Source organism: Alosa pseudoharengus, unplaced genomic scaffold (assembly GCF_046254945.1).
Source record: "Alosa pseudoharengus isolate Yale_2024_CS ecotype anadromous, Long Island Sound unplaced genomic scaffold, YU_APseudo_1.1 YU_APseudo_1.1_scf_19, whole genome shotgun sequence".
NCBI classification, from domain to species: domain Eukaryota; kingdom Metazoa; phylum Chordata; class Actinopteri; order Clupeiformes; family Clupeidae; genus Alosa; species Alosa pseudoharengus.
In genome coordinates this window covers 22,077,669-22,103,960 of record NW_027468657.1, presented here as the reverse complement: position 1 = coordinate 22,103,960, position 26,292 = coordinate 22,077,669, and the positions used below count along the sequence as shown (strand labels likewise).

General features: G+C 42.0%; 2 protein-coding genes across 2 annotated transcripts; both read left to right on the top strand.

Annotated features, from left to right (window-relative positions):
- The first annotated feature begins 1,461 nt into the window (after positions 1-1,461).
- On the top strand, positions 1,462-4,639 carry LOC143132464 (ganglioside GM2 activator-like). The gene is made up of 4 exons (XM_076292015.1): positions 1,462-1,744; positions 1,850-2,002; positions 2,836-3,018; positions 3,789-4,639. The coding sequence occupies exons 1-4, from the start codon at positions 1,643-1,645 to the stop codon at positions 3,942-3,944; spliced, it is 594 nt and encodes a 197-aa protein (XP_076148130.1). The 5' UTR covers positions 1,462-1,642; the 3' UTR covers positions 3,945-4,639.
- Positions 4,640-10,596: 5,957 nt separating this feature from the next.
- Positions 10,597-25,968, top strand: ccdc69 (coiled-coil domain containing 69). Its single transcript, XM_076292014.1, has 9 exons — positions 10,597-10,926; positions 15,592-15,661; positions 16,920-17,098; positions 19,697-19,784; positions 23,433-23,506; positions 23,607-23,708; positions 24,264-24,383; positions 25,400-25,497; positions 25,765-25,968. Exons 1-9 carry the CDS (start codon positions 10,906-10,908, stop codon positions 25,946-25,948), a joined length of 936 nt encoding a protein of 311 aa, XP_076148129.1. The 5' UTR covers positions 10,597-10,905; the 3' UTR covers positions 25,949-25,968.
- Positions 25,969-26,292: the final 324 nt, after the last annotated feature.

Sequence of the window (26,292 nt, the reverse complement as noted above, 5' to 3'; positions counted from 1 at the left end):
GTAAACTAACAGCATCATGGAGTCAAGGAGACAGCTCTGTCCACATTTCCCACCCATCAAGTAGCCTAGGCCTAGGCTAATGGCAAATTGTATAATGTTGCAACCTCGTCAGTCCTCAATGATGTAAGCCAGTGGTCCCCAAACTACGGCCCGCGGGCCGGATACGGCCCGCCACCTCATTTTGAGTGGCCCCCCAAAACATGTCCGTGGTTTATAGCAACCGGCCCGCACGGGAAATGTAGGCCTACCTGCAAACAATGTAAGAGGCCTATGCTGACTGCATCAGTGCTCAAAGTATTGTAAAAGTTTATCAATTAATTGTTAATAACTAACTAACTTCTATTCAAGTCATATTTCTGGGATTTTCTGGGATAATTATTTCTATTTTGTATTCACCCGTTCAAATGTTCATACAAAGAGGTCACAAGTTCAGGTGAGTGAAAGTTAGAATGGTGGTCATTTCATTTCATAAAATTCTCATAGTTTGAGAATTTTAAATGTTCAGAGTTCACACATGTTTAATAAAATATACTTTTGGGACTCCCTGCTAATACTTTTGGGAATGCAAAAGTCTTTTTTATTAGTATTATTTAATTTGAGTTACATTTTACACTGATATGGCATGATGGCAATATAAACACAGCTAACAATGGTATTAAATTGCAATAGCCTATAGATTAAATGTAATGGAATATTCAACTAAGGTAGACTGCTTTTCTTCACAGCACTAAGCTATTTATGGTTACTGATATACTCCGAGTCTCTGGCCCTCTCTTAGAGCCAGGCATAGTAAGATGGCCCTCGGAAGAAAAAGTTTGGGGACCATGATGTAAGCCTTTGTGAAGAGGTACACCATAGCCTGCTATAGGCTAACACATAAGTAGCTAATTAATCTGAGACAATAACAGTAGAAAGCAAGAAATAAACAAGAACAACAGTCATCGTGGAACAACAGGACACATGATGGACCCCTCGGATAAGCAATAATCAGGACCACAGCTCTACCCAGAGCTGGCAATAATACAACTTTAGCTCTATCTAGCGGCCATAGTGTAGAAGTGTATATCACTCCATACTCGGTAACAGGTTGCCTAATGCCTGCAATGGCAAAATAAGCTTTTACGTTTTTTTTTACATAATGCAACGAAATGTGAACACACATTTCCGTTTAACCAACCTCGGGCAAACATTAAAGTGGAAAGGCAACTGGCGAGTTATCTGCTAAGAGCGGTAACCCTGGAGCTAAGTTGATGCTGGCCTAGCTACTGCCAAATAAAGGAACCTGGGCAACTCGAAACGTTTGTTAAAAAAAACGCACTCACAAATTAGGCCGTCTTATTCAGCCTTTGTTTTCAAAATCAGATGATGTTCTTGAATAAAGTCGGTCTAGTAGTTAGACATATCTGTGGTCCTCCCTCCTTTAGAGGTCTCCCATGCGCATGTTCAGTCAGATATGCGGAAGAAGGCGGCAGCCAAACACTCAAATGCAGAAGTTGTGCCATCAGTTTGAACACTCGCATTTGAAACTAACAGATAATTACTTCGCCCTCAGACACTCGTCTAATCATTTTAGGAGAGCAACATCTCGGCTGTTAGCCAGTCCGACGTTTCCTTTGCAGACCGCTTTGCTCCGAAAGCAGCCATGAGAGACCACCTGAGCATATTGTTGTCATTATGCATCGCAAGCCTTTTAGCGCAGCCCGCCTGCACCTTACACTCTAGGCATCGTCTGAAATTAAAACAGGTGAGTGGCTGAGTTCATTGGTCTTATGTGTATCTATTTAAATGTTTTGCACGTGCACATATTGCAATCACAGTGTTTTGAAAGTATGAACGGCGTGTTTGACAGCTCGTGGGCTTTGCCTGGAAAAACTGCGGATCGCCTGACGATCCAGCTGTCATGAAGACTCTATCGATATCGCCAGACCCAATCTCTGTCCCAGGAAACCTAATGGCAAGTGCGACGGGGACAACATCAGTGGCGCTCATTGCTCCCGTGTCTGTAAGTAGCTAGCCTAGGCCTACTCAATCACATATTGGGTGCGATAACCAAATCAAGACGCGATTGATAAAACAAAGGCTAACTAAATTGGTTGTAGCCTAATGCTTGATTTACTGTTGCGCTAGACTAGGCTACTGGCAACTCACAGAAGCTGTAAAAGGCAGTTAAGGTTTTTTGGACTTCTTAACGTATTGTTTTATAAGCTATCAAAGATGGCTCTGGGCGGGGGGCCGTTTGTTTGCAGTTGTGTTTGATGAGCGGATTCCTGTCTGTGTTCGCTTAAGTGTGACATGTAGTAACCTGCCCAAATTAGACAGCAGTTGACTTCTAACTCATGATCACTATCACTATCACTTCAGGGGATATGCAACATATAGCTTAGCTCAAATAGACAACAGGATTTTGTAACCTCAGAATGTCAACATTGTTGCAACCATGTCCAGGCCAGGAATCCAGTAACAAAACCTAGGCTTAACCGTTACACAATTTTGCTTAAATAACCTACAGCAGCCTTGTAAGCGTAAGTCCACAGTAAAACACAATGCAAATAGGACATTTGATTAATGACTGATTCCCGCAAACTTTATAGAATGGAACAACAGACCGGCAGTATATTTTTATAACATGCAGAAATGAGACCATTTTACAATTGAATGGTTGGAGGCTGTATCACATGATTACTCATAAGACCTCTTGTGAGCGCTCATGGGGTTAAAAATATGCAACCTGCGCTAAACTAGGACACCAGCAGCAACACTGCTGTAAAATAATATATCTTGTCACAGTCACAAGTGCTTTCTGCCATTCAATGATCTTTGTTTGTTTTTGTCAAGGTGAACGTGACCTTGGAGAAAGAAGTGGCTGGTTTCTGGGTCAAGATCCCATGTTTGGAGGAGATTGGGAGTTGCCATTACCCCAACGCCTGTGACTTGCTGGACCAGCTGGTCCCTCCTGGACAGGACTGCCCAGAGCCTCTGCACACATATGGTCTGCCCTGCCATTGTCCCTTCAAAGCTGTGAGTGGCACATTCACTCTTTTAGTCCTTTTTATTATTATTATTTTCTGGTCATTTGCTCAGGTGTTTCGAGTTGATAAAGCTGAGGGAATTGTTTGCTAAGAACACCTTAGCCTATTTGAACATGAACATACATTTGTATTTGGTTTAGTGCACATATGGACACTGAACATTGATAACAAAGGGTGGGGGTGGGTGTTTTTACGTATCAAACATTTTGCACATTTTGGGGCACAGTGTTGGCAATGATGTTACATATTTCTCTTGTGATGTTGCTGGTATGTTGAATAAGAAACAGTGCTTCTTTTTGTGTTTCTCAGCCATATGACTGGAAAAAAAAACAGTTCCTCTTATACTGTTTTATGTAACATCTTTGTCCAGCCAAAATGTGCTGTTGTAACCCATTTCTTCACCCATGGTATGGTTGTACTGCATGTGGGCTTTCTCAGTTCATATGTGCATTGCTTGCTTATAGTTTCATATCCCTTTCAGAGAGGCCAGTCTTAATGATACGTGATTGAACATGCAAGTCTTTGTGGTCCACAATCCATTTCCTGCATTATCCTGTGATGTTCTTTCAACACGTCCGTCTCTTTACTCATCACCATTGATATGTGTGAATGTGTGTGTGTGTGTGTGTGTGAATTGGTAAACTGTGAGGCATACCGTGAATCTGTAAAGCGTTTTAGAGAAAAGTGCTACATAAATGCGATGCATTTACATTTACACTTCCTTTTTTCCCTGCATTCTTCCTCTTCTTTTTTAAAAAGGGGGACTACACTCTGCCGCAGTCGGAGTTCTACTTGCCAGACATTGACCTGCCCTTCTGGCTCACCAATGGCGACTACAGAGTCCAGGGCATTCTGGGAGCAAATGGAAAGGAGTTGGGGTGCCTTAAAGTGAGCTTGTCCATCCACTCGACCTGAGCCCACAGGTCTTACGCTGGACTAGCAGTGCCATGTGCACAGGGGACCGTCACTCGACTGCACAGTCATGGCAGCCATTTCAATGTGCAGTTAACTGTAAATGGAGGCTCTAAATCAGTAGAATTTTCACACATGCCATTGAAGTTTTTTTTTTGTTAAGTTCCTCTTTTTCTTCTGATGCAGGCTCAAAGAAATTACCTCTGTAAAAAAAAAAAAAAACAACTATCTGCAGTTGATGATCAGAAAAGCTGTCATTTTATCTCTTACGTATGTCTCATTTGTCTCATTTAAAATCATTAAAAAGGGGGTTTATGTCTGGGGCTAGGCTTAATCCATCAACAACAAACAAACAACAAACAATCTGTCCCTGTATTTGATAAGGGACATGTGGTCATATGAGGTGATCACAGATAAAGGACAATGTTGTCTGAATCACTATTTTTATCTTTCAGAAAAGCACTTACTGTAGTATTTTTTTACTGCTTTGTAAACAGGTACATTTCATTTGTTATATTATGTGGGTGTTGCTGAATACATTGTATTTGCCAAATCACACAAGTTTAGTGCCTAAAAGAGCTCCTCAGGGGTTAAATGGGTCTTCCATTCACATTTTAAATCACAGTGTTTTATAGCTTTTCGAGAGGGGTGTTGCTAATCACGTGGAAAGACGAATAAAGGTGTAAATGGATGTTGAATATGATTTAAATTATGTATTTTACAGAATGATTTATTTCCTCACATTATCATAATGCATAACACACAGTATCGCACATCATATTGAACATTAAACATGCTGTATGTGTGCGTGTAGGCTACATGCATGCATGTGTCTAAGGCTGAGTCTACAACCTCAGTAAAAGAAAGATAATATTTTTGATACAACATAAGGGTCTGTACAGGTTAAACAGCCAGTAGTCTTAATAAACTCTCTGACCTTGCTACATTTTACAGGCTCTTCATAAAGGTATGTTCAGTTTTCCTAGTTTCATAAAAACACCCTTTGCACAAAAGGGAAGGAGTTGTGACATGGTTGTTACTCAGTTGGGCGGCAATCCATCTGGCTAGAAGGAGCAGCAATCAGAGCCTGTAAAAATCAAACATTTGACGAACAGACCAAATGTGAAAATGTAATGCAGGGCTCAGGAATGCCCATTGATTATAACATTCATGTTTCCATGGTCCATTAGTGCTGTGAATTTAGAGGGGTGTCCTACAAAGTGAGGTTACAAAGCGAGACCTATTCTCTGGGAGTGACCACTGATCCCAAAGAGTATGTCACTTTTTAAATGATAGATATTCAATGTAGTGTTTTTGTTAGAGATCAGTGATTACTTGTGACACTACTTGGCTAAGCCAGTAACTTTTTATTACAGCCCTCAGGATGTGGAGTGTTTAGATGTTCAATTGCACTGTTTGCACACTTGATGGTGCCATTTCCTTGTAGACCATGTCGGCCTCATTTTTGCCACGCAACTTACAGTATAGAAAACAGTTAAATCTGGAAAATCATCAGATCTTATTGTAAATGGATATTGTCCATAATGTTCATGAATGTATTGATGTCAACAACGAGATGTTACAATATTCTCTGTTGCTTTGAAAATTCATCAATCACTATCCATGGATGAAATTATTTTTTAGAATTCAGTTTGGTCTCAATATCACATCTGTTGCTGGCAGAATCTGAATTTATCTTCCCCCCCATATCATTTGCCCTCATTCCAACAAGTAAAGATTTTGTCAAAATGTGATGCAAGTGAATAAACTAATTATTATTCCAATTGATCTTTTGTGATTCATAACTTGGACACAATTAAGATATAATGCATAACTCTTTTCTGACAGAACTCACTTTATTCTCCATATCATTTCTCTTCAAAGGGGTCATTGCTGTTATCTGTAACTTTGTCAAAGAAATTCAAGCCGTGACCTCTGACAATAGCCCCATTCCTTTCATTCCTGATTCAGGGTTGTCTTGGTGCTCCATCATCCCCTTCCCTGCAGATGGCCAGGAGAACAGTATGACTCATCTCAAAAGTGCAAAGCCCTTTTGTGTGTGTGCGAGAGAGAACCACAAAATGTTTCTTCCGCTGGAGGTTCTGTTTTTCCCTAGTTTGCATGTTTGTTTTGTTTATTTATATGTCGTATGTAAAGCAACTTGAGTTTGAGTGTTGAGTGATCTAAAATGATGGTATCTAAAATAGTTTTTTTGTTGGTTTTTTTTTTGTTAGTTTCACCACACGGATAATTAAAAACAATGTTAAAGGAGAATTCCGGTGACATAGACACCGGACCCCCCCCCCCCCCAAAAAAAAAAAAAAAACAATAGCTAAAGGAACATTAAAGCATCTTGTGACTAAATTTGACTAAAATTCCAGCTATTGTTCTAACAGCTGTGGTGTCTGGATATCCCTTTAGTCTCACCTCTGATGTGTGACTTTGTGTGTCTGTACCAGTGCAAATGTTCAAAAGGGTGTAGGGTGCTTGTTTGGGGAGGGTATATTGGTGGGATTTGTGCTGTGAAAAATATAGCACAGCGTTTGTGTACATTTGTCTGTGTGAGTGTGTACATGTCTGTCAGTCAGCTAGTGTGTGTGAGTGTGTGCTTGTATGTCTGAGAGTTCACACATGGTCAGAGGCCAGTGGAAAGAATGTTATCTCACAGCAAACTGTGAAGTTGAACTGAGTCTTACTCTTTTTTTGGAAGAGAGAGTGAGTGAGAGAGAAAGAGACTGAGGGAGGCACAAGGCACATTCATGGAGCTTATAGTGCCACTACCCACCTTGCCATGCTCTCCAAGTGGGCCCCCTTTATAGACCCTTTCAAGAGAGTTCCATTATCAGCAACATAGTTGGCCCCACAAGGCTTCCGTTTTTTAATATTCCATATGTTATCTTAATGCAGAGGAAGTAGATTGGGAACCAAATAGAATGTTCAAGCATTGTTTTTGTTTTTATTGTTGAAAGGGTCTATACAGATTTACACACCCAACCTCCGGCCTCTTCTCTTCTAATGCACCCACAGGCTCTTTTTTGAGCTAAAACATTAAAAGGTTTTATTTATTAAAACAGAACATCTGACATTTCAAATGTGCCTAAGAAAGTGCTACATGCATGAGCTACATATCCTTGAAGAAAAATGCAAACATCTTGCTGCGGTGACTGCCATTTCCTTTTTACTGTTTAAACATGTTGCCTAAATGCTTTAAAGTGAGGCTTTCTCATGGGAGGTCTCTGACAAACCTCAGCTGCAAAACTGATTAGTGAAAAGCTGTGGTTAGTGTTAATTATTTTTTTGCATTTTTTATTTTACCCTCAAATCCACAAGTATAAAAGCCAGTCTCCTTAATCAGCCTCTGAGGGAGCTGTACAGCATACTGGAAGGAATTATGCAGTGTAATTTCCTTTCTTCCACACTACAGAGGAAAACGTTACAGATCTCTAAACCGTGAAAGATGTTAGCCTGACTTGTGATTTGCAAATACCCTTTAACAGTAAACTACTTGAGCTTGACTGGTGTACCATATTTAGGGCTTTCTTTGTGTTCAAATATCCATGACTTCACAAGTGAGTGGCGTTCATTCCCTCGATAATCCACGTCTTTAGCAAAAGCCAACCGTTTTATGAGATTGCAGCATTGTTTTTCCTGCAGATAACGGTGCAAGGCCTGATTTATCTATTAGCTTGTCACTTTATTATGGAGGTTAGGGCCTGAGGGGTAACTGAGACTGCACAGCTGCCAGCTTGTGGAACGTTCCCCTGTTCACACACACACACACACTTATACACACACACATTCACTGATACACAAACATGCTCTCTCACTCTATGCTCAGTCTTTCTCTCTCTCTCTTTCTCTTTCTGCCCTCTCTCTCTCTCTCTCTCATACAAGCACACAGGAGTGCCAGGCAACAACTGTATCTTTATGTCAGATTAAAGCCGCCCTATAAATAGAAAGTTTTCTCTTCTTTTTTTTTTTTACAAAATTGAAAGTGTTTGGAATTCTCCCGAAGACCCACACTTGAGGCGGTATCATGTTGTTGCCTAATATAAACGTAACCCGAGAGATGTACAGCCCAATATAGTGCCTGTATCTTTCATATCGGCACAGCTACAGTAACATCACAAACTCAGCATAAGCTTTAGCGTAGCTGTGGAAGTGCAAATGAAAGCTGCCTCACCACCACAGCACTGAACATCTCCTATTACAGATATCTAATATGAAATGTAACAATATGGTATTTGGACATTCTGAATAGGGAGAATCTCTCGTTTTGACCTGAGTTTGACTGTCAGCTATGATGTCACCCCAGTTGGCCTGATAAGAATCTATAGCAAGGGGCCAAGGAAAACAAAGAAGTGTATGGCCTGTTATCATGCCGTGTCTGTGCTTACATTCTCAGCTTGCCACCCAGCATATTACCCAGCATGCCGTTCAGGGATGGTTGGCATAGGCGATGACAGATTAATGTGCCGCTGGTTTCCCACCAGAGCTCACAGTGGATTGCTCCGTAGGATTCCTTGAACGTGTATTTGTTGGCAGGAGAGAGGTATCAAGAAAAAAGTGAGAGATTTTGCCATAACTGATAGGAATATGTCATCAAAATCATGTAAACTGCACACAGGGCTGTAATTCTGTAATGCTTCACTGTGCCAGGAAAAATCTAATTCAGTTAGACCCCATGATATTTTGGTCATTTAAAGTTCAGCCTTGAAACCTAATTACAGGTGATATTCTGCAGTTATATCCAACAACCAGTGACCACACGTCCCATGCCACTTCTAAATCCTGATAAGGAAAAGTTGATTATGTGCACATTTTGATTACATACAAATGCTTTTAATTCCTTCGGATGAGACGTTAAACCGAGGTCCAGACTCACTGTGGTCATCCCATGGCACTTATCGCAAAGAGGGGGTTCCCCAGTGTCCTGGCTAAATTCCCAACCTGGCTCATTCAATCTGGTCCCCTAATCATCCCCCTATGCAGTGTAATTGGCTCAATCACTCCCTCACTCTCCACCTTAAGCCGTTGTGTGGTGAGTGTTCTGGCACATAATGGCTGTCGTGCATCACCCAGGTGGGTGCTACACATTGGTGGTGGTTAGTCAGGTTCCCCCTTCAATGTGAAGCGCTTTTGAGTGTTGTGAAAAGCACTATATCAATATGATGTGTTTTTGTTGATTATGTGCATGAGAGACCCTCTGGCTTAGTTGTTGGGCATCCAACTTAGCAGCTAGTTCTGGGCTAGACCAAGTCCTGCTGTGACACCGATATAACAATGACCTCTGCACTAGATGAAGGCTAGACTGCTCCTGTTGATGTTAACACCAACACAAGAAATGTTGCTCCCTGTGAAGAAATATGTTGGACATTGATTTGGACACAGGGGGACTCTATATGTAGAGTAGTATTGACCATTTGAGCTGATTTGACACTTACGTTTAAAAATAAAAATCAAAAATATCAGCTCAAATGGTCAATACTACTCTACATATATGTCATTTAATGAATTAGAGATTCACCTTTCTCACAGAGACCATTTGTGTTAATATATAACCTAACACAGGTCCAGCTCCCAGGGGCAAACTTAATTCTTGTTGCACAATGCCATTTTGAAATGACTCCCTTCACAGAATCACACTAGTACTAACACCCTCACTGCCTGCAGAGCTATTCCTGGCTCTTCCTTTAACTCAGGTCTGCTGCATGCTGATGGCAAAGGAGGGCAAAGATAGGCTATAAATGTTGCAGCAGCCATTGTGAAGCTCTTTAAAGCCTGTGGCCCAAACCATGGTATGACGAGCAGAGCAGGAGCCATTACAAGTGTGCTCCATTCTACAGGGTTAACATTTTAGTCTATATGTGCTCCCTTCAGTGGACAACAGTGGACATAACTGAAGAAGAGCATCTGATAATTTGTCCATGGTTTTCTATGAGTTGTTGACATGAGTTTGTTGATATGAGTGGATGAATATTAGAGAACTACAATAATAAAGGTTCAATGGGTCAATATAGGCTATTGAACCTGCATAGCCTAACAGCTTGATCTAGGCACACAATGCCCCAAAGCCAAAATGTAGTTCATTTGTTTGTAGGCCTAGTTTCTATTTTATGCATGTTAATCATTAAATTAGCCCAATAGAGTTATTCTTAGCACCCTCTGACAGTTAAGGCAACAAAATGAAGCTGGCTCAATAGTCCTTGACCCAGAGGTTGGTCACCATGAGGGGAATAAGGTAGGCCTCTAGAGGCTAGTTAGAAAATAAGTGATAACCGATTTATTTATTTATCCTTGTATATGATGTCTATGTCTATGCATGATATAATACAGTGAATATGGTAAAATCAGGCATATATCCCCTCAAAACTTTCCCAGCTGATTAGAACATCAAGTAAAAAATATATATTGCACGTTTTCTAACATTATATGGATATGTAAATGATCCATTACCTTTTGAAATATGCCATAATTTGTATACATTTCAAGTAGGCTACAGCAACCTCGACCTCAGCCAAGTTTTTTTTTGTTTTTCAAAGATCTCAGATGTGTATCTAGTCGTTTGCGCACGTGCAGTTCTGCGCATTTACACAGGGACTTACGGTACAAAAAGTTCAAATTCTATAACGTGCCAGCAAATCCGCACCGACAACACAATGCTCATAACACTCATGGACGGCTCCTGAATTTTAGGCTTTCATACCAGCATACCTTGCTCAACTAATGAGGCAGCAATAACACAGGTTTCTCGGGGCGCATCTTCACAGTTTGACAAAGTTGTGCGCAAGGGGTTTCATGTTGCCTTAATTTAATTCGAGGCGGCTGAGAGGAATCAAACTGGCTCGTGGGGAGGGTAGTAGTGGTACATATAGCGGGACTCTGTGACTGGTCCAAACGCAGGAGCTGAAGATACTGCTGGCTTCACCTTTCGGGTAGAGGCAAGAAGGTCGGGCGCTCAGCAATGGGTTGTGCCCAGAGCAAGGTGTGTAACATTATTCAATTTGGAAAATATAAAAGGTGGAAGACCCCTCTTTTGAGTCGGAGACCTCAACTCTTGTCAGTTCAACTTAAACTCTAACGTTAACTTTCCTTTCTTACGTTTGTTTCCTTTGTAACGTTTGACAGCAAACTTTAGTGTTGAAACATTGTAACCTGACCCAGAATATTAGTGATACTGCTCAATCTTTTCACATTTATAATTTAGTGTGAATTATTGCTGTTGGTTAACTAGCGCTGGCTAGCAAGACTTTGTATGCACACAATTGCCCTTACACTTGAAGTTACCACGTTAAAAAATAGTGTAGCCTAACGTTAAATGTGAGTTCATTAGGCACACATGGGCTCTTAAAATCTCACAACTTAACTATCAATGGCAATTTAATTAAATACCAAATGTTTCAAATGTCAGCTATTCGTTAACTTGACACTGCCAGATGATTGCTAAATCAGTTCATTTCCGTGTAAGTTAGGATTCTAACATTCATGATGTCTTGTTCCTCTGATCAAAGTGCTGTCAAGAGCTTTCGCCTACCTGCACGCCTACACTTGATGCAGCATACACAAACTAATTTGTCCGTGGCGTCTGGTAAGGTTTCTGTAAATGATGGATTAATACCTTTGTAGTGCCACATGAGGCCACAGCTCCATGTGTTGCAAGAAATCTATATTTAAATGAACTTTAATTACTCTACCCAATACCCATACCCTTTTTATATTTACTACCAGCCCTATTACACTTGCGCAGAGACCACACAGTCCTAAATCTCTCGTCAGTGGAAAGCTTTGATTAGCCCAGATTGTTTGTGGATTTAGAAACTGTTGGACTTAATGTCACAGCCAGTGTTGTGCTCCTCACAAGCTGTGCACTGTATTCTGTTAAGAGTGCTGCCCCCTCCCACACGCACACAATACACATCGGTGTGGTATAGTGGCAGCTAAGGCACAGCAGTATGTTCCCAAAGTAGACATGACCAACTGGAGATGTAGACTGTGGTGTGGTATAGTAAGACCTCTGCAAGGAATAGAGGGTCACAAACTCACGTCGGCCATGTCCTAGGGCAGCTCTGTTTCCCCCCTCCAGCCAGCCTCACTCCGGCACCAGTCTGGGAAACGTGTGAGCTTGCCAGTTGTTCATTAGGCGACAAGGGCATTTGTTGTGCCCGTGCTTCTGAGTGCCAAGAGAAATAGGCCAGCTCTGTGGTGGCAAAGCCAAATTTTATGTAACAAACACAGCATCAATCAAAGGTGGCGTGACCTGGACTGACGCCACTTATGTGTCAATACTGTTGGTCTGTTTGGGTGTTTGTTGTGTGCAGTGCAGTACTAGTGTCATGACTCTGTATTGTGTTTTGATATGGCTGGGAGACATACAATGAGCTGCTGCTTCACAGGAGTTAGCCTAGCATGTGATAGTTTGTTCCTCTTTGGCATTCTCAGTATTTCGAACTGTATCCACAGAGCTTCCTACTGGCAACACCCCAGAGGAAGTTTAAAAGGAGATCAAGTACACTTGATGAGGGGACAGCTCAGCCTGGCTCACATGTGGCCTGTGAAATATAGCTGTCCCACCAGGGTAGCCTACAACACAGTGGAACATTATTGTGAAAAATACAGTTATGAAAAGAAGCGAAAACATTAAAATCACAGCAAGCCGTCTCATGTGATGGTGTTTTGTGCTCTGTGTTCTGCACACTGCCCTAGGATTGTCTCATGAGCACTTTGTGATCTCAGAGGTGAAATGCCACTGGGTGGAATCCAGAGGCCTCATTCTATACATTGACAGTCTTGATGAATTGAGGCACTCTTTAAAATAACTGATGCTTTGAAGCAACTTTTGTCAGGGAGATGACAAATGCCTTGTAAAAAATGTTCAGAGCTAAAAGCAGACGAGTCTTGTGGTTTTTGCCACCTGGCCCAGCTTATGTTCCTGTCATGTCTCCAGTCTGTTTTATGCCTCCCAAACTAGTATGTGTGATATCTTGCAGGGGATGTGGCTCAGCTCTTGTGTGTGACCCCGATAGGCCTACATCTCACCATTTTAACACAGGAGTATTAACAGGAGTTTTAAAAGTCTAAATGACTGCACTGGCGTTGCCAGGGCTGCCCTGACCGAGGAAGCCTTAAGCTTTGCTGTAGAACGGCACATTCTCTCAGGTGGCTGGCAAATATATCCCTACAGGACTATAAACACTGGCTGGGTCCAGGAGTCTCGTGCTTGTTAAAAATGTGTGGAAAGGCATGGCAGTATGAATGATGTCCTAGTCAAATACTCAAGGAAGGAGAGAGGGAGTTTTTTTTTTTTTTTTTTTAAACCATGTCTCGTTACTGTGAATCTGAGAACAATTAGGAAATGTACTGAGATGGGCATCCAGTCTGTCTGCTAGTTATTATGTACACATTCACTCACTCATTAAAAGGGGGGGGGGGGATTATTTTGGTTAAGTCTGTAAGAGGAAATAAATGCTTTCATCACCTAGGTTTGGTGTCTTGCAGACATTTTGAAAATATTTAGCCTATAGTCAATTTTTGTTATGTTTTTCAATGCAATTATTTAAAACGCAAAGTGCACCAGGTCTCTTTTAGGAGGGTTATTTCAGATAAAGAGCTGAACAATTTCTGTAGATTGTCTTTAGACTGTATGTTACAGGGAGTAGGCTAGACTTTGCACATACTCTAGGGAGAACTGTACAAGTTGCCATAGAAACCATACAAACCTCACCCCCCACCCCCCTCTCCCTGTTCTCCTCAAACAAACATGGTGGCTACCATGGCAAGCACCCAGCCGTGTGTGTGTGTGTTAATCTGTGTCCTGCATGTCCATCTGAGTCTAATATCTGTGCTGTGTTTATACATGTTTATGTAATGACCACCGGATGGAAGGCCTCTGTTTATACCTGAGAGGGAGTTCACTGTCTCCTGCACTTAAAGAGCAGCTCAGAGTGTAACATAAGCTGCAAACTTTCCCATGGAGACAGAATAACTTGGGGTATAGATTGACACACATTGTTACTTAAAGGTGCAGTCCACCACGATTCTGGTGAAGGGTTATTTATATTTAAACTCAACAGCCAATCTAATGAAACCCCCTCCCCTCCGTGCTCCTTGAACAACGCATTGATTGGTTGAAACGGTTTATGGTTTAATCTGAGACACTATGTTTCACATTTTCAGAGTGCAAGGACCAGGGACACTGGTGTTTTTGTTTGTTTGTTTGTTTGTTTTTAGTGCACAAACTTAACAGATGGCTAGAGAACCATGAAAATAAAAAATCACAGAATTCCATACTACTTGTAAACCTTATCATGTCTGTTGCCCAAGTGTTGTTTATCCTCTCCGATAGACATCGATGAAGAAATCTGTGATAAGACCTAGGTTCTGTGGAGTGCTCAGGCTTACATCATTGTTTTGCACCGGCTCAGAGGAAATGAGTTACATCTGTTTTGTCACTGTGAGTGATGAGGTGGCGTATCACAGTTAAGGACACGGCTATAGGGAGGGAGGGGCTTTGCATGATGGTTTGATGAGCTCAGTGCTTTGAGTCAGAAATTTCAAAAGTGCTTTCCTGAAAGCAAGTGTCATAAGGTGGAAGTGAGCTGCACTTTTCAAATTGTAGGCTTGATGAGTATCAAGACACACACACACACACACACACACACACACACACACACTTTTATTGATCAGCTACACTAAAAGTTTAGAGTTGTCATACTTTGTTTGTGTTATCAGAGTATGTGTTATATGTCACTGTTCAGGTAATAGCCTACACTTGTTGTAGTTTCCTCACTGTTCCTCTTGCTGCCAGTCCAACATAAAATCTTAAGTGCCTTCAGCTGTTGAAACACTGTTAAACTAAATTCTGAGGTAGCCTACAAGTTATTGAGTGATGCTGTTTTGGCAATGGACAAAATCCATTGTATTGCCTGGAGGAGTCTGGTTTGATGAGTATGTAGCCTAAACTTGGCCAGTGACCAAAGCATCTTGTTTTAAGACCCATAAACAGATATCCTCTCCAGGATTATAGGCTAGTTGCTATTGTTTGGCAATTGAAACCAGAATAAACAGCTTGTTTGTTGTCCAAGCTTGTTTACATAAGGCAGTTTTTTTGTTTGTTTGTTTCTTTGCTTTGTTTTGACATTTGACACAAGTCTGAACAACACTATTAAAAATGGTAAAGGGGTGAAGGTCCTGTGGAAAAAATCATGACCCAGTCAAGCAGCTGGAGACGTTGAGGTGTGGTCCATGTTCTCCGTTTTTAATGACCAACCTCTGAATCGGCCATGATGAGCTAGGATGACTGTGGTTTATGTAACTTCTCATGACCCTATTTTGCAATAGCGTGTGACCTGTTCTGTTGTGTACATTTTTATTGCTTATGAAGCAGAGAGACTTTTTGACCAGGAGGTGGATTACATTTTGTAATGCCCACAAGACGGTGACCTAACTAGCAGGGGATAAATGAAATAAAAGGTGTTGACAGCCCAACCTTATTGACTAGCTCCCAAACAAACAGTGGAGTTTGATCTATGGCCTGATGCAATTCATTGACATCTTAAAGTCTTCCTGTGCCTGGCTTGTCCTGCTATTGAGCTGTGTACGGCATATTTCCATTGAAACAAGGCCCAAGCCCTGCCTCTGTGTGTCTCCGCAGAAGAAGAGCAAGTCGAAGGTGGGAGAGAAGAAGCAGAGGGCGGTGAACAACAGCACTCAGGATGGAAGTGGTGAGCAATGGTTTCCTCCGGCAGATCTACACTCACAAGCTAACTCTTCTTACTCTGTTAACTTGCATTTACATTGCATCGCATTGAATTGTCATTTAGCTGACTCTTTTACCCAGAGCAACTTACACGTGATGAGGACTGCCGTTTAAGCTATAGTACAAAATGAGACCTTAAGAGAAAATGTCACCTTTTACGTAAAATACAAGCTACCTTTAACCTAACTAATGTTAACCTAATGCACTCTTCACTATTTTAAATCAGCCATTTTGGTCCACTGAACATATTCTGTTTTGTAGTGTTTTTACACCACTTTGACACGTCTGCGTATGAATTGCGCTACATAAATAAACTTCCCTTGGGCCTCTTCACTCACCACAAGAACAGCCGGAGGTATCTGAAACACACTAAGCAACAGACAGGAAGTGATGTCGTACCTAAACACCCCTAATTTTTCCTGATTGCATGATCGAAAATGAATTACGTAATTGTGTGTGTGATAAGGCGCTCAGGTATTTGGTAATTGTAATTGCTAGGTAGTCGGGTGAGCTGGGAGCCCATTTAACAATGACTGAGTGAGCACATTCCACATCTCGGTGAGAAAATGGATGGTCTTGTCACGGTTGTGATTTACAAGCTCCATCCTGTCTGACTAACGCTATTCTGGCACCCTTACTGTATAATTTCATGTCCTTGGCCAAAGGTATGTCTTGTAAAAAAGAGAGAGAGAGAGAAAGGAAACAAACAAAGCAAATCTACTTCCTCCAATGGTGTTTTGACACCTAGACTAAATAGATAGTTTGGAATTCTTTACGCCTTCCATGGTCATTTGTTAACCTTTCGGGAGTGCTGAAGCAAGATAAGGCCGCTTGTCCTATTTAACATGTCTGGCTGGTCACTGTTTATGTCCACATTGCATTTGAGTGAGGTCATATTACATGGCTTTGACCATGGTTTAGGCCAGGTTGGTGAAGGATTGTCAAAAAAAGGCCCACTGGTTGGAGAGATTAGATTTTAGCATTTGAACCTTTGCCTCACAATTCACATTTTTTTGTAAAGAATCTACATCATGTTTACATCTGAATTCATGCATGTTCCTTATTCTTATTTTAATTTGTCTTGTTTGTCAATGTCCTATGTTACTCACAGTTTCAATTAATCCAGGCCTTGGTCAATGAAGTGTTGTGAGTTATAGTTAAAGGTTGGGTATGGTCATCAGCATTCTAACATCCCTGATTGGTTCTCCATGTGTTCCGTCTAGCCAAGGTCCCATTGGCTGAGGTGGGTGGAGGGGTGGAGCAGCAGCTGGAGCAGTATGAGAAGCAGCTGAAGGTCCTCCATGCTCTCCTGGCTGCCCCTGGGGGTCCTGAGAGAGATGCACTCTTCAAAGCCCACCACAACGACCAGCTCTGCAAGGTCCTCTGTAGCATCGCTGAGAAGGTACAGATGATCATATGGATATGGAGTTAAAGGGGTGGTTCAGGATTTTGGACATAAGACCTCATTTCCAAGTAAGCAAGTGTGATATTTATCAGTGGAGACCGTTTTCAACACGTTTCATCCAGTCCTTCTAATTGCAGAGTTCGCAGGTGCTAGGCTAGCGCAAGTCAACGGTATGTGCTAGCCTGCCACTAAAGACAGTCTTACCCACTCCAAACTACACCTGAGGCAAATTCCAGACAATCGATGTAAATGTCTGTGTTGATAGAATAGTGTAAGAAATACAACTACCCTTGCATCGCGTTGCAATAGTTATACTTTGGTCCCTGAAGTTGTTAGTAGTCATTTTGCAACTCAGCGGCGGACTGCTATTACCAAGGCTACTACTAGGTATCCCCATTGGAGTGCGCTTTACTGTTTACTTTTCGGCGCAGTACTACTAACCGGAGCAAGTATAATTCCGCCGCTGCTAAGAAACTAGTCCCTCAAAATGTAATGCGATCGTTGAAATGCAAGGATAGAATAACGTTAGAAATAACACTTTCAATACAGACATTTACATCGATAGTCTGGCGTTATAATTTATTTGCCTCGGGTGTACTTTGGAGTGGGTAAGACTGTTTTTAGTGGCAGGCTAGCACATACCGTTGACTTGCGCTAGCCTAGCACCTGCGAACTCTGCAATTAGAAGGACTGAATGAAACGTGTTGAAAACGGTCTCCACTGATAAATATCACACTTGCTTACTTGGAAATGAGGTCCTATGTCCAAAATCCTGAACCACCCCTTTAATCTTAATTTATCTCCAGATTTGAGTGTTATTTGAATTCTGCAAACAGTTGTTTTTTTGTTTGTAAAAATTGTTTTATTAAGTCTACCTCATTTTATTCATTTTGTTTTCATTTTTTCCTGTTTCACTCTTCATGTTTTGTGATGAAATTGAATTGAATAATTGTGTGGGAAAAAAGTTGCCATTGATTAATGTATAGCTTTTCAGTTTGTTTTGTTTGTTTGCTTTGTATCAAGCCACAAACATTGAGGAATAACAGAGCCCTTAAGAATGCTCTCAAGGGCTAAAGATGCTGCAGTTACATCTGTGTTGTATGGTTAAAGAAAGGAGGATGTTCTTCTGATGGTCCATAGGCCACAGGCCATTAGGTCAAAAAGGCATGAGACAGAGACTGTCACCAGTCCCCAGAGTAGTGAGATGCCAATAGCATGGAGAAATCCCAGAACATAAACTGCACTCCAAGGGTGATTGTACATGGGATACCTTTTGCAAACAATGTCACTGGACCATCACATGTCCTGTTCCTAGTGTTCTGATGGGATGATTGCAACAAGTTACCCATGGATGACAACTGGTTTTGTAACACAAATGGGAAAGTGGCCGACCAACATCACTGCCTGTCAATGTTAAAAGTTGCCCTGTATTGTACATTTAAAGCAGAACCTTACTGAGACAGTGTTTTTTTATTTCATAGAAGTAACACCATTGAAGGTTCATTTGGGAAAATAATTAAGGAACTTTCAGTTTTTTGAAGACCCATTCTTCAATCTCTGGTCTGAGACCTGGCCTGTGTGTGGAATCACCTGCTTAGAGGTTTTTGGACTCCCAAAGACGTGCAGCTTCAAGCGCCCCGTCTGCTCAAACGAATAACACAACGGCAGCGATGACGTCAGGGAATGCGTTGTGCAGCTGGCGGCGCCCATAAACACGCTGTGCCTTTTCCATTACCCAATAATTGGCAGCGTTCAATGCCCATTCTGTTTCCACGTGTTCCACAATGCCCGCTCTTGCCGCCCCTATTCTCTGTGTGTGCAAGTTTACGCTGCTAAAGCGTTGACATGCCGGGCCTGCTTTTGAAAGTGTCCCCCACCACCCCGACCTGACAAGGCCAGACCTGTTTTCTTGGAAGGTGCGTCCGTCCACCCTGGTCTTTAGAAAGGAGACAGACCTGATCTGTGTAAATATATAGTCAAACAAGTCCTCAGTTACGCACCGAGACGAACAAAAGAGACCGTGTTGACCTGAAGTACCCCTCTCAGCAGGTGTTTGCCCATGAATAAAGGATGTCTTATGTAAGGCATAGTGGCAAGGTTAAAACTCTTGCTTTAGTGTCAATCACAGAGACAGGACTCGATCAGTCACTGTCTCTCATACACCTGCGTTGCCCATTTTAAACATGCAGGCCTTCCTTAGTGTGGGAACTTTTTTTTAAGTGCATCTTTATAATATGTGATAATGACGTGTGTTTTTCTCTCTACTCGTAGAAGAGTTTCTACACAATAATTGATGTTGCATGTACAGTAATAGATTTCTTGGTGTCTATGTTCAGTTAGGGTGAACTGAATTGTGTGTGTGTGTGTGTGTGTGTGTGTGTGTGTGTGTGTGTGTGTGTGTGTGTGTGTGTGTGTGTGTGTGTGTGTGTGTGTGTGTGTGTGTGTGTGTGTGTGTGTGTGTGTGTGTGTGTGTGTGTGTGTGTGTGTGTGTGTGTGTGTGTGTGTGTGTGTGTGTGTGTGTGTGTGTGTGTGTGTGTGTGTGTGTGTGTGTGTGTGTGTGTGTGTGTGTGTGTGTGTGTGTGTTCCCTCCCTCAGGTAAATAGTGAGACGGCAGCCAAGCTTAATGCAGCCCACCAGGAGGAGATGAGAAAGACGACAGAAGAGTATCACAGCGCGACTGAAGGTCAGTGGGACCATCTCCTCTTCTCTTCCTACCCCTCTTTTTCTTCCTGCCTGCATTACCACCTGGTTGGCTCTAGCTACCTGTCTATTTGATCAGTATCCAAGTCTTGTTCTGTGTTAGACATTAAAGGGGCATTCACACCAAGAACGATAACTATAAAAAAAAATATTGTTCTCTTTAATATGAATGACGATATTCACACATAAACTATAACGATAACGACATGAAGAACGATATTGTTGATTACTTTCAGACTGATTTTGATAACGATAAAAAGCTAACAGCCAATCAGAACCCATTCATTAACACAAGAAAATACTTTTCTTATCGTTGGTCAGTGTAGACGCTTTTATCCTTATGGTTATAGTTATAGTTATTTTTCTTGGTGTGAATGCCCCTTAAGACTAAGAGCCATCAATAATGCACACACCTGTGGTATTTTTAACATGAATGCACCAAGTATACTGCTGTATGCACCGTATCTGTATGAGACGATGTGTTAGAATCTACAAATTAAATAACAATAGAATACGCCACCCAGAGACCAAGTAGCTTTCTTTTTTTCAAAATGCATCTGTGTAATCTGTAATGTATCTGAGCTAGTTTAATTGTACAATACAACACTTCATTCAGTCACATTATGGCAATGAATGTGTTGTTTCAGTTTGGTGATGTTATTGTACCCTTTTACAAACTCCAATATTATTCTCTAATGAGTAAGATACTAGCCTGGGTGTTCCCATGCTGTCTTGCGCGCGATTTGATTCACGCTGCTAAGGCAGCCTGAAGACCATGGAGCAAATTTTCGCCTGAGATAGGGAACCAATCACAGAACAGGGGGGAAAGCAAGACGATGATGAGCTATGCACAGACGCATTTGATAGACATCCGTGGCACCCAATAAACGGATCTGGGCATTTTTTTCAAATACGAGAAAATGAACGTTTGGTTCCCAGACCACGTCTCATTGAGAAGTGGTGGCGCTAGCCAGGCTAGTAAGATACCTTCTTTTAAGTGATTCTGTGTCTGCGTTACAAAATATTGCGAGGTGCAATAAGAAACTGCCATTTGTTTTGTTCTTGGGGAGTTATGAGTCCACTAGACTATTTGATAGTTCTCCCAGACTTGATCTGAAAAGTTATGGGTTCAATTCCCGGCTTCCACCGTTGTGCCCTTGAGCAATACAAGACACTTGTAATAGAATTGACATGTGTAAGTTGCATTGGATAAAAATGTTTGCTAAATTAATACATTTAAATTAATAAAATCTCTCAGACATGGGGGCTTAGTTGTATAGCTAATGGACTAACAATAGGAGACTGACGCCCATTATTTTGAGTTTCTTTTAGTCAGAATATACTCTCTGAATGTGGCCCTTGTTCAGTGCGTACCTTGAGCATTGTTATGAACTCTGGGCCATTTTAGTCTCAAGTTATTTTGTGTTCACACCTGCAGACTGCACAATGCTGGTGTTTGTCCCAGTCAAACCAGATCTGATCTTTACTACAGCACTGATGGGGCCGTCTCCACCCGAAACAGGGACATAACGGGTGCATCACTTCAATATCTGACAAAAGGATGTCAGAAAACAAACTGATCAACATCTTGGACAATGAATGTCATCCGCTCTACAGTACTATCAAAAACCAAAAGAGCTTGATCAGCTGGAGACTTCGCTCACTGCCATGCACAACTGAAAGGCTGAGGAAGTCATTTGTTCCTAGGGCCATTGAACTGTTCAATGCCTCACTAAAGGGAAGAGGAGAAATAGGGCCCGTCCCATTTCTCCGCCCTTAAAACTTCCACTTGGTTTTGATTGCCCTCAACATTAAAGCCCCCTCGACAAGGGAAGTGGAGGTGAAGATCTTTCCCTATAAATTGGGACACCACTAAATGCAAATTAGCGTAGCGAACGTGCTCACCTACGTCACGCGCAGCGCCGACGTGTCTACCGGTAGTAGCCTGCTACTATTTTCATTCAGGAACATGCCCATTCCAGCGGTCGTTGTTGTGTGGGCTGTGCTGGTTTATCTACGTCTAGTTAATCAACAAAGATATTCGTGTTCATGTGAACGCCAGAACACCCACCTTAAATATTGACGAAACTACCCAGATCAGATATATAACGTTATTTGATGGGCAGACTCTCTCAAAGCACTCAGCAGATATCATGAACATCGTCAGATAGCTTCGTGAGATATTTTCTAACATTAGTGTTCAAAACTCAACAGTCCATCAGATGTGCATCCAGCTAACATATTCCAACATATTCCGAAATTTTAATATGCTTATTTGCGAAAATATATGAAAAATTTGGCCGGCTCGCTGAGCTCGCACGGTATCCAGGGTAATTTCATCTCCCACTTCGTTTTAAGCCTGCATCGGTCCTGGCTATGTTTTGAGGGTTGATTTTAAGGGCAAAATAGCACTTCCCCTTGCTCCCTATAGTAATGGGACACCCTAGCCCTACACGTGCACGTGCAAAAACGAGGGTTAGGGCAAAAATCTAGGGGTAGGGGAGGTATTGGGACGGGCCCATAGACTTCTCTGCTTAGTCTGTCTGCCTCTCCACCCTCTCCATGTCCATGTTTGAGTACTGACTGCCCACTACTGCTTACTACTGTTTTACTAATGTACACAGCCTAATGTTTTCACTACTGTTTTACTGCTACACTGTTTTTTATGCTATATTAGCACACATGATCAATGGCTGCGGTCAGGCTTCTGCTACAATACTGAATGAATGAATGGCTATAACCCTATTACCTCAACCTGTTCTTGCACTGAAATAGTTTTTTTTATTTTACCTTGTCTACATTATACTTTACTCCCCTATTTGTCCATATTATTTATGCTGGTCTCTAGACCTTACTGTTGCACTGTTGGACTAATGTTGGACTACTTTTTGCACCTTCACCATGACACTCACTCTCTTGAGCACCTTGCCATGCACACATAACTAAGGACTATGGTTGGACTACTGTTTGCACCTTCACCATGACACTCACTCCCTTTAGCACCTTACCAGTCCTGGCCCTGTCACTACAAGCGTCTTATGCTTGATCACCCTCAAGCACATTGGACTTCCTTAATTTAATTTATATAGTGTATTTAGTATGTTAGTTTTCTTATCTTTCTTATCTTCTACTGTCTTTATTGTACAGTGGAGTTTAGTTATATGTTTATACTTATACTTATGTTTACCATTTCTGCTGTAAGTGCATGTTGTGTGTGATGCTACTGAGACCCTTGAATTTCCCCTTGGGGATCAATAAAGTATCTATCTATCTATCATCATCTCAACTACAGTACTCACACACCAATGCCCCCTAGATCTCCACAGCTCCATGTTTGTGGATGGGCACAAGGCAGCTGTGGACGCCATAGACAAGTGCACACTGGCCTTAGAGGCTTTCTTCCACTGAAAGGGAAGCCCACAGGCTTTATCTGGTCAAAACGCTCCTGTTTATTCCCACCAGATGAAGGTCATGATTTGGGAGAGCGGACATCCCTAAATCAAGTGTTTTTAGTACCAGGGTGTAGGAATGTGTTTTTAATACAAACCAGTTGGTTGGTCTTTGCTGGAGGCTTAGAGGATCTCCTATAATAAAAACGAACTGTAAATCACACATTTCTTTCATGGTATAGAGCTGAAGCGCCTCCACAGAGAAGAGAAAGTTGCCTTAAATGCTGCACATGAAGCCACAGAGAACATGCTGAAGGTGAGGCAGTTATCCACTATCTAGGAAGTTCATTTATCATGTGTTTTAAATTAACAGGCGTCCTCATTGTGTGTGTGTGTCTGTGTCTGTCATGTTGCAGGAGAGGATAGAAGAGCTGCTGGTGGATCTGAAGGTGTTCCTTGAGGTGAAACGGAGAGTAGAGGAGTCCACGCTGAAGAGAGACCTACAGCGGAACATTGAGGTGAGTGTGGAGGATGGGCCCTTATAACTAACCCATACAGAGTCATCAGGTTGCCACCTCTATTTTTATCCTCTTTCATCAATGACGTATCTAATGGCCAGAGAACATTGACATGAGTGTCCTGATTTATATCAACTGTGTTAATATTGTGATTATGTGATGATGGATTGTGCATGTTTTGTATGGAGTTAAATACCGCCTAAGAATACTTACACTGGGTGCTACTCTCTCAGCCTCTGTATTAGATCTTGACTTGATTCTTTCCTCTCACTTTTTTCTATCTTCATACATTTCTTCCTTGTAGTCTTACACTCCTCTGATAAATGCACGTACTCTCATTCTTTAATTCACTTGAATCTTGAATTTCCCCTGGGGATCAATAAAGTATCTATCTATCTCTATCTCTATCTCTATCTCGAAGAGGGACCTCTCAGTCCTTTATTGTTCTCAAGTGTAAATCACTTTGAATAAATCATTGTGTATGAATTGTGTACTGTATGAGTTAACTTAACTTGCCTTGCCCTCTCCTCCTCTTTGTCGGATCCTTCCCCTCAGACTCACGGCAGCCCCGGGGAATTCTGGGAGCGGGAGCAGGAGAGTCTGCTGATTGTCATCGAGATGAAGACTGAGCGTGTGCAGGAGCTGGGCAGCAAGCTTCTGCAGATGAACACACTGGTATGTGCTGCTGGCCTTTTTTGGGAAGCCAGGAGAGGGGTGTGTGTGTGTCTGTGTGTGTGTGTGTGTGTGTCTCTCTCTCTCTCTCTCTCTGTCTCTCTCTCTGTGTCTCTCTGTCTGTGTGTCTCTCTCTCTGTGTCTCTGTGTGTGTGTGTGTGTGTGTGTGTGTGTGTGTGTGTGTGTGTGTGTGTGTGTGTGTGTGTGTGTGTGTGTGTGTGTGTGTGTGTGTGTGTGTGTGTGTGTGTGTGTGTGTGTGTGTGTGTGTGTGTGTGTGTGTGTGTGTGTGTGTGTGTGTGTGTGTGTGTGTGTGTGTAAAAGGGTCAGAATTAAGATGTGCATGCTCAACCCATGTATTTATGCATTTGTCAGGAAAGAATGTCTAGGGTTCTTTGCACTTACTGTAGTGTAGCAAAACTGCTGTACATGTTCAGCAGGGTCATGATGGTGTGCTTAAAAATCCAATATGTGTTTGCATTTCAGACTTCTCACCAAATATAATATGTATACATGTGTATACGTACACAGGATAGGATTGGATTGGATTGGATATGTTTAACACTGGATTTTTTTCATGACACATCCATAAATTATCTCAAGGGCTCTGAACTTAAACAGTGGTCTGTTTAAAGGTCCAGACAGTCTGTTTTTTGTTTTTACAATCAAAAGGTATCTTGCTGTGGGATTTTGTGAGCATGGATCTGTGGCACTATGTAACCTCCTGTTCTGAACCGTGACTGTTTAAGGGATTACATCTGCCTGTGTAGGCCACTCGTAGCCTAATGATAATCTTATTACTGGACTGCCACAGTGAAGGTCTTCATTGAGATACTGCACTAGATAGGTAAACAAATCCAGATAAACAAATTGGAACCTGACACAGATGTCCAGTGACTCATTAATTGTACTTATTTCCATACAGTAAAAGTGTGCTGTGTGGTCTGTGTTTGGGCATGTGTAATGTAGACCGTCGGAATAAATCCATTGTGTTAAACTAGGCCATTTATTTGCCTTTAAAGGTTGAAAAGAATCTGTCACTGGAGGACCAGGTGATTCACATCCTACAACAGAATGAAGACCTCAGAGTTCGGATAGAGAACTACCAGTCCCTCATCCAGTACGTGGCATTATAATGTTCAATATTCACTAGTTTTGCTAGGATTTTAGTTTCTTTAGTACAGTCGTCAAATACTGTAGTGGATGTATAGTAATTATCAGAAATGTAAAATTCTGCATCTTACATTTAAATGCTAACAATGGAAAAGGAATAAGAATAAGCATGTTTTATTTACTGTTTTATACAGATATGTGGTGCCGGGCATATTGTGATTTATTGTGATTGATTATAATGGTCCTAATGATCGTTAATGAATCGTGTGTGCAGGGAGCTGTCTAAAGACCAGCTGAGCCTGCAGGAGGCTCTGGAGAAGCAGTCGTTGGAGACGCAGAAACTGCGCCAGGAGAAGGAGGAGCTGCTCTTCAAACTGCTACACCACGACTCCTGCTCCTCCTCCTCCAACCCCGCTTTCCATCGGCCTCCCATCCTCTCCGAGGTGTCCCCCAGCTGACTTCGATAACCCCCCCCCCCCCCCCGCCCCCCCTCCTGGGCTTAACTGCCCCTGCCTCAAACTGCCCCACTGCACTGCGTGTGTGTGTGTGTTGGGGGGGGGGGGAGGGGGGCACTTTACTGAATGCTCCCTGGATCACAGCACTCCACTCCACTCCTCAACCCTCAACCAAAGTGTTCACATTGACCTCTAGTGGTCTACTGATGCACATACAAGAGTGAGGTGCCTCATGGTGTGGTGATTTCGGTCTGGATTGATTTATTTTGGGGGGGGGGTGTTGTTTCAAAAGCCATGTCTGGTGTGATGAGTGTGGAGCCATTAACATGGATGAGCCTTTAAAACTG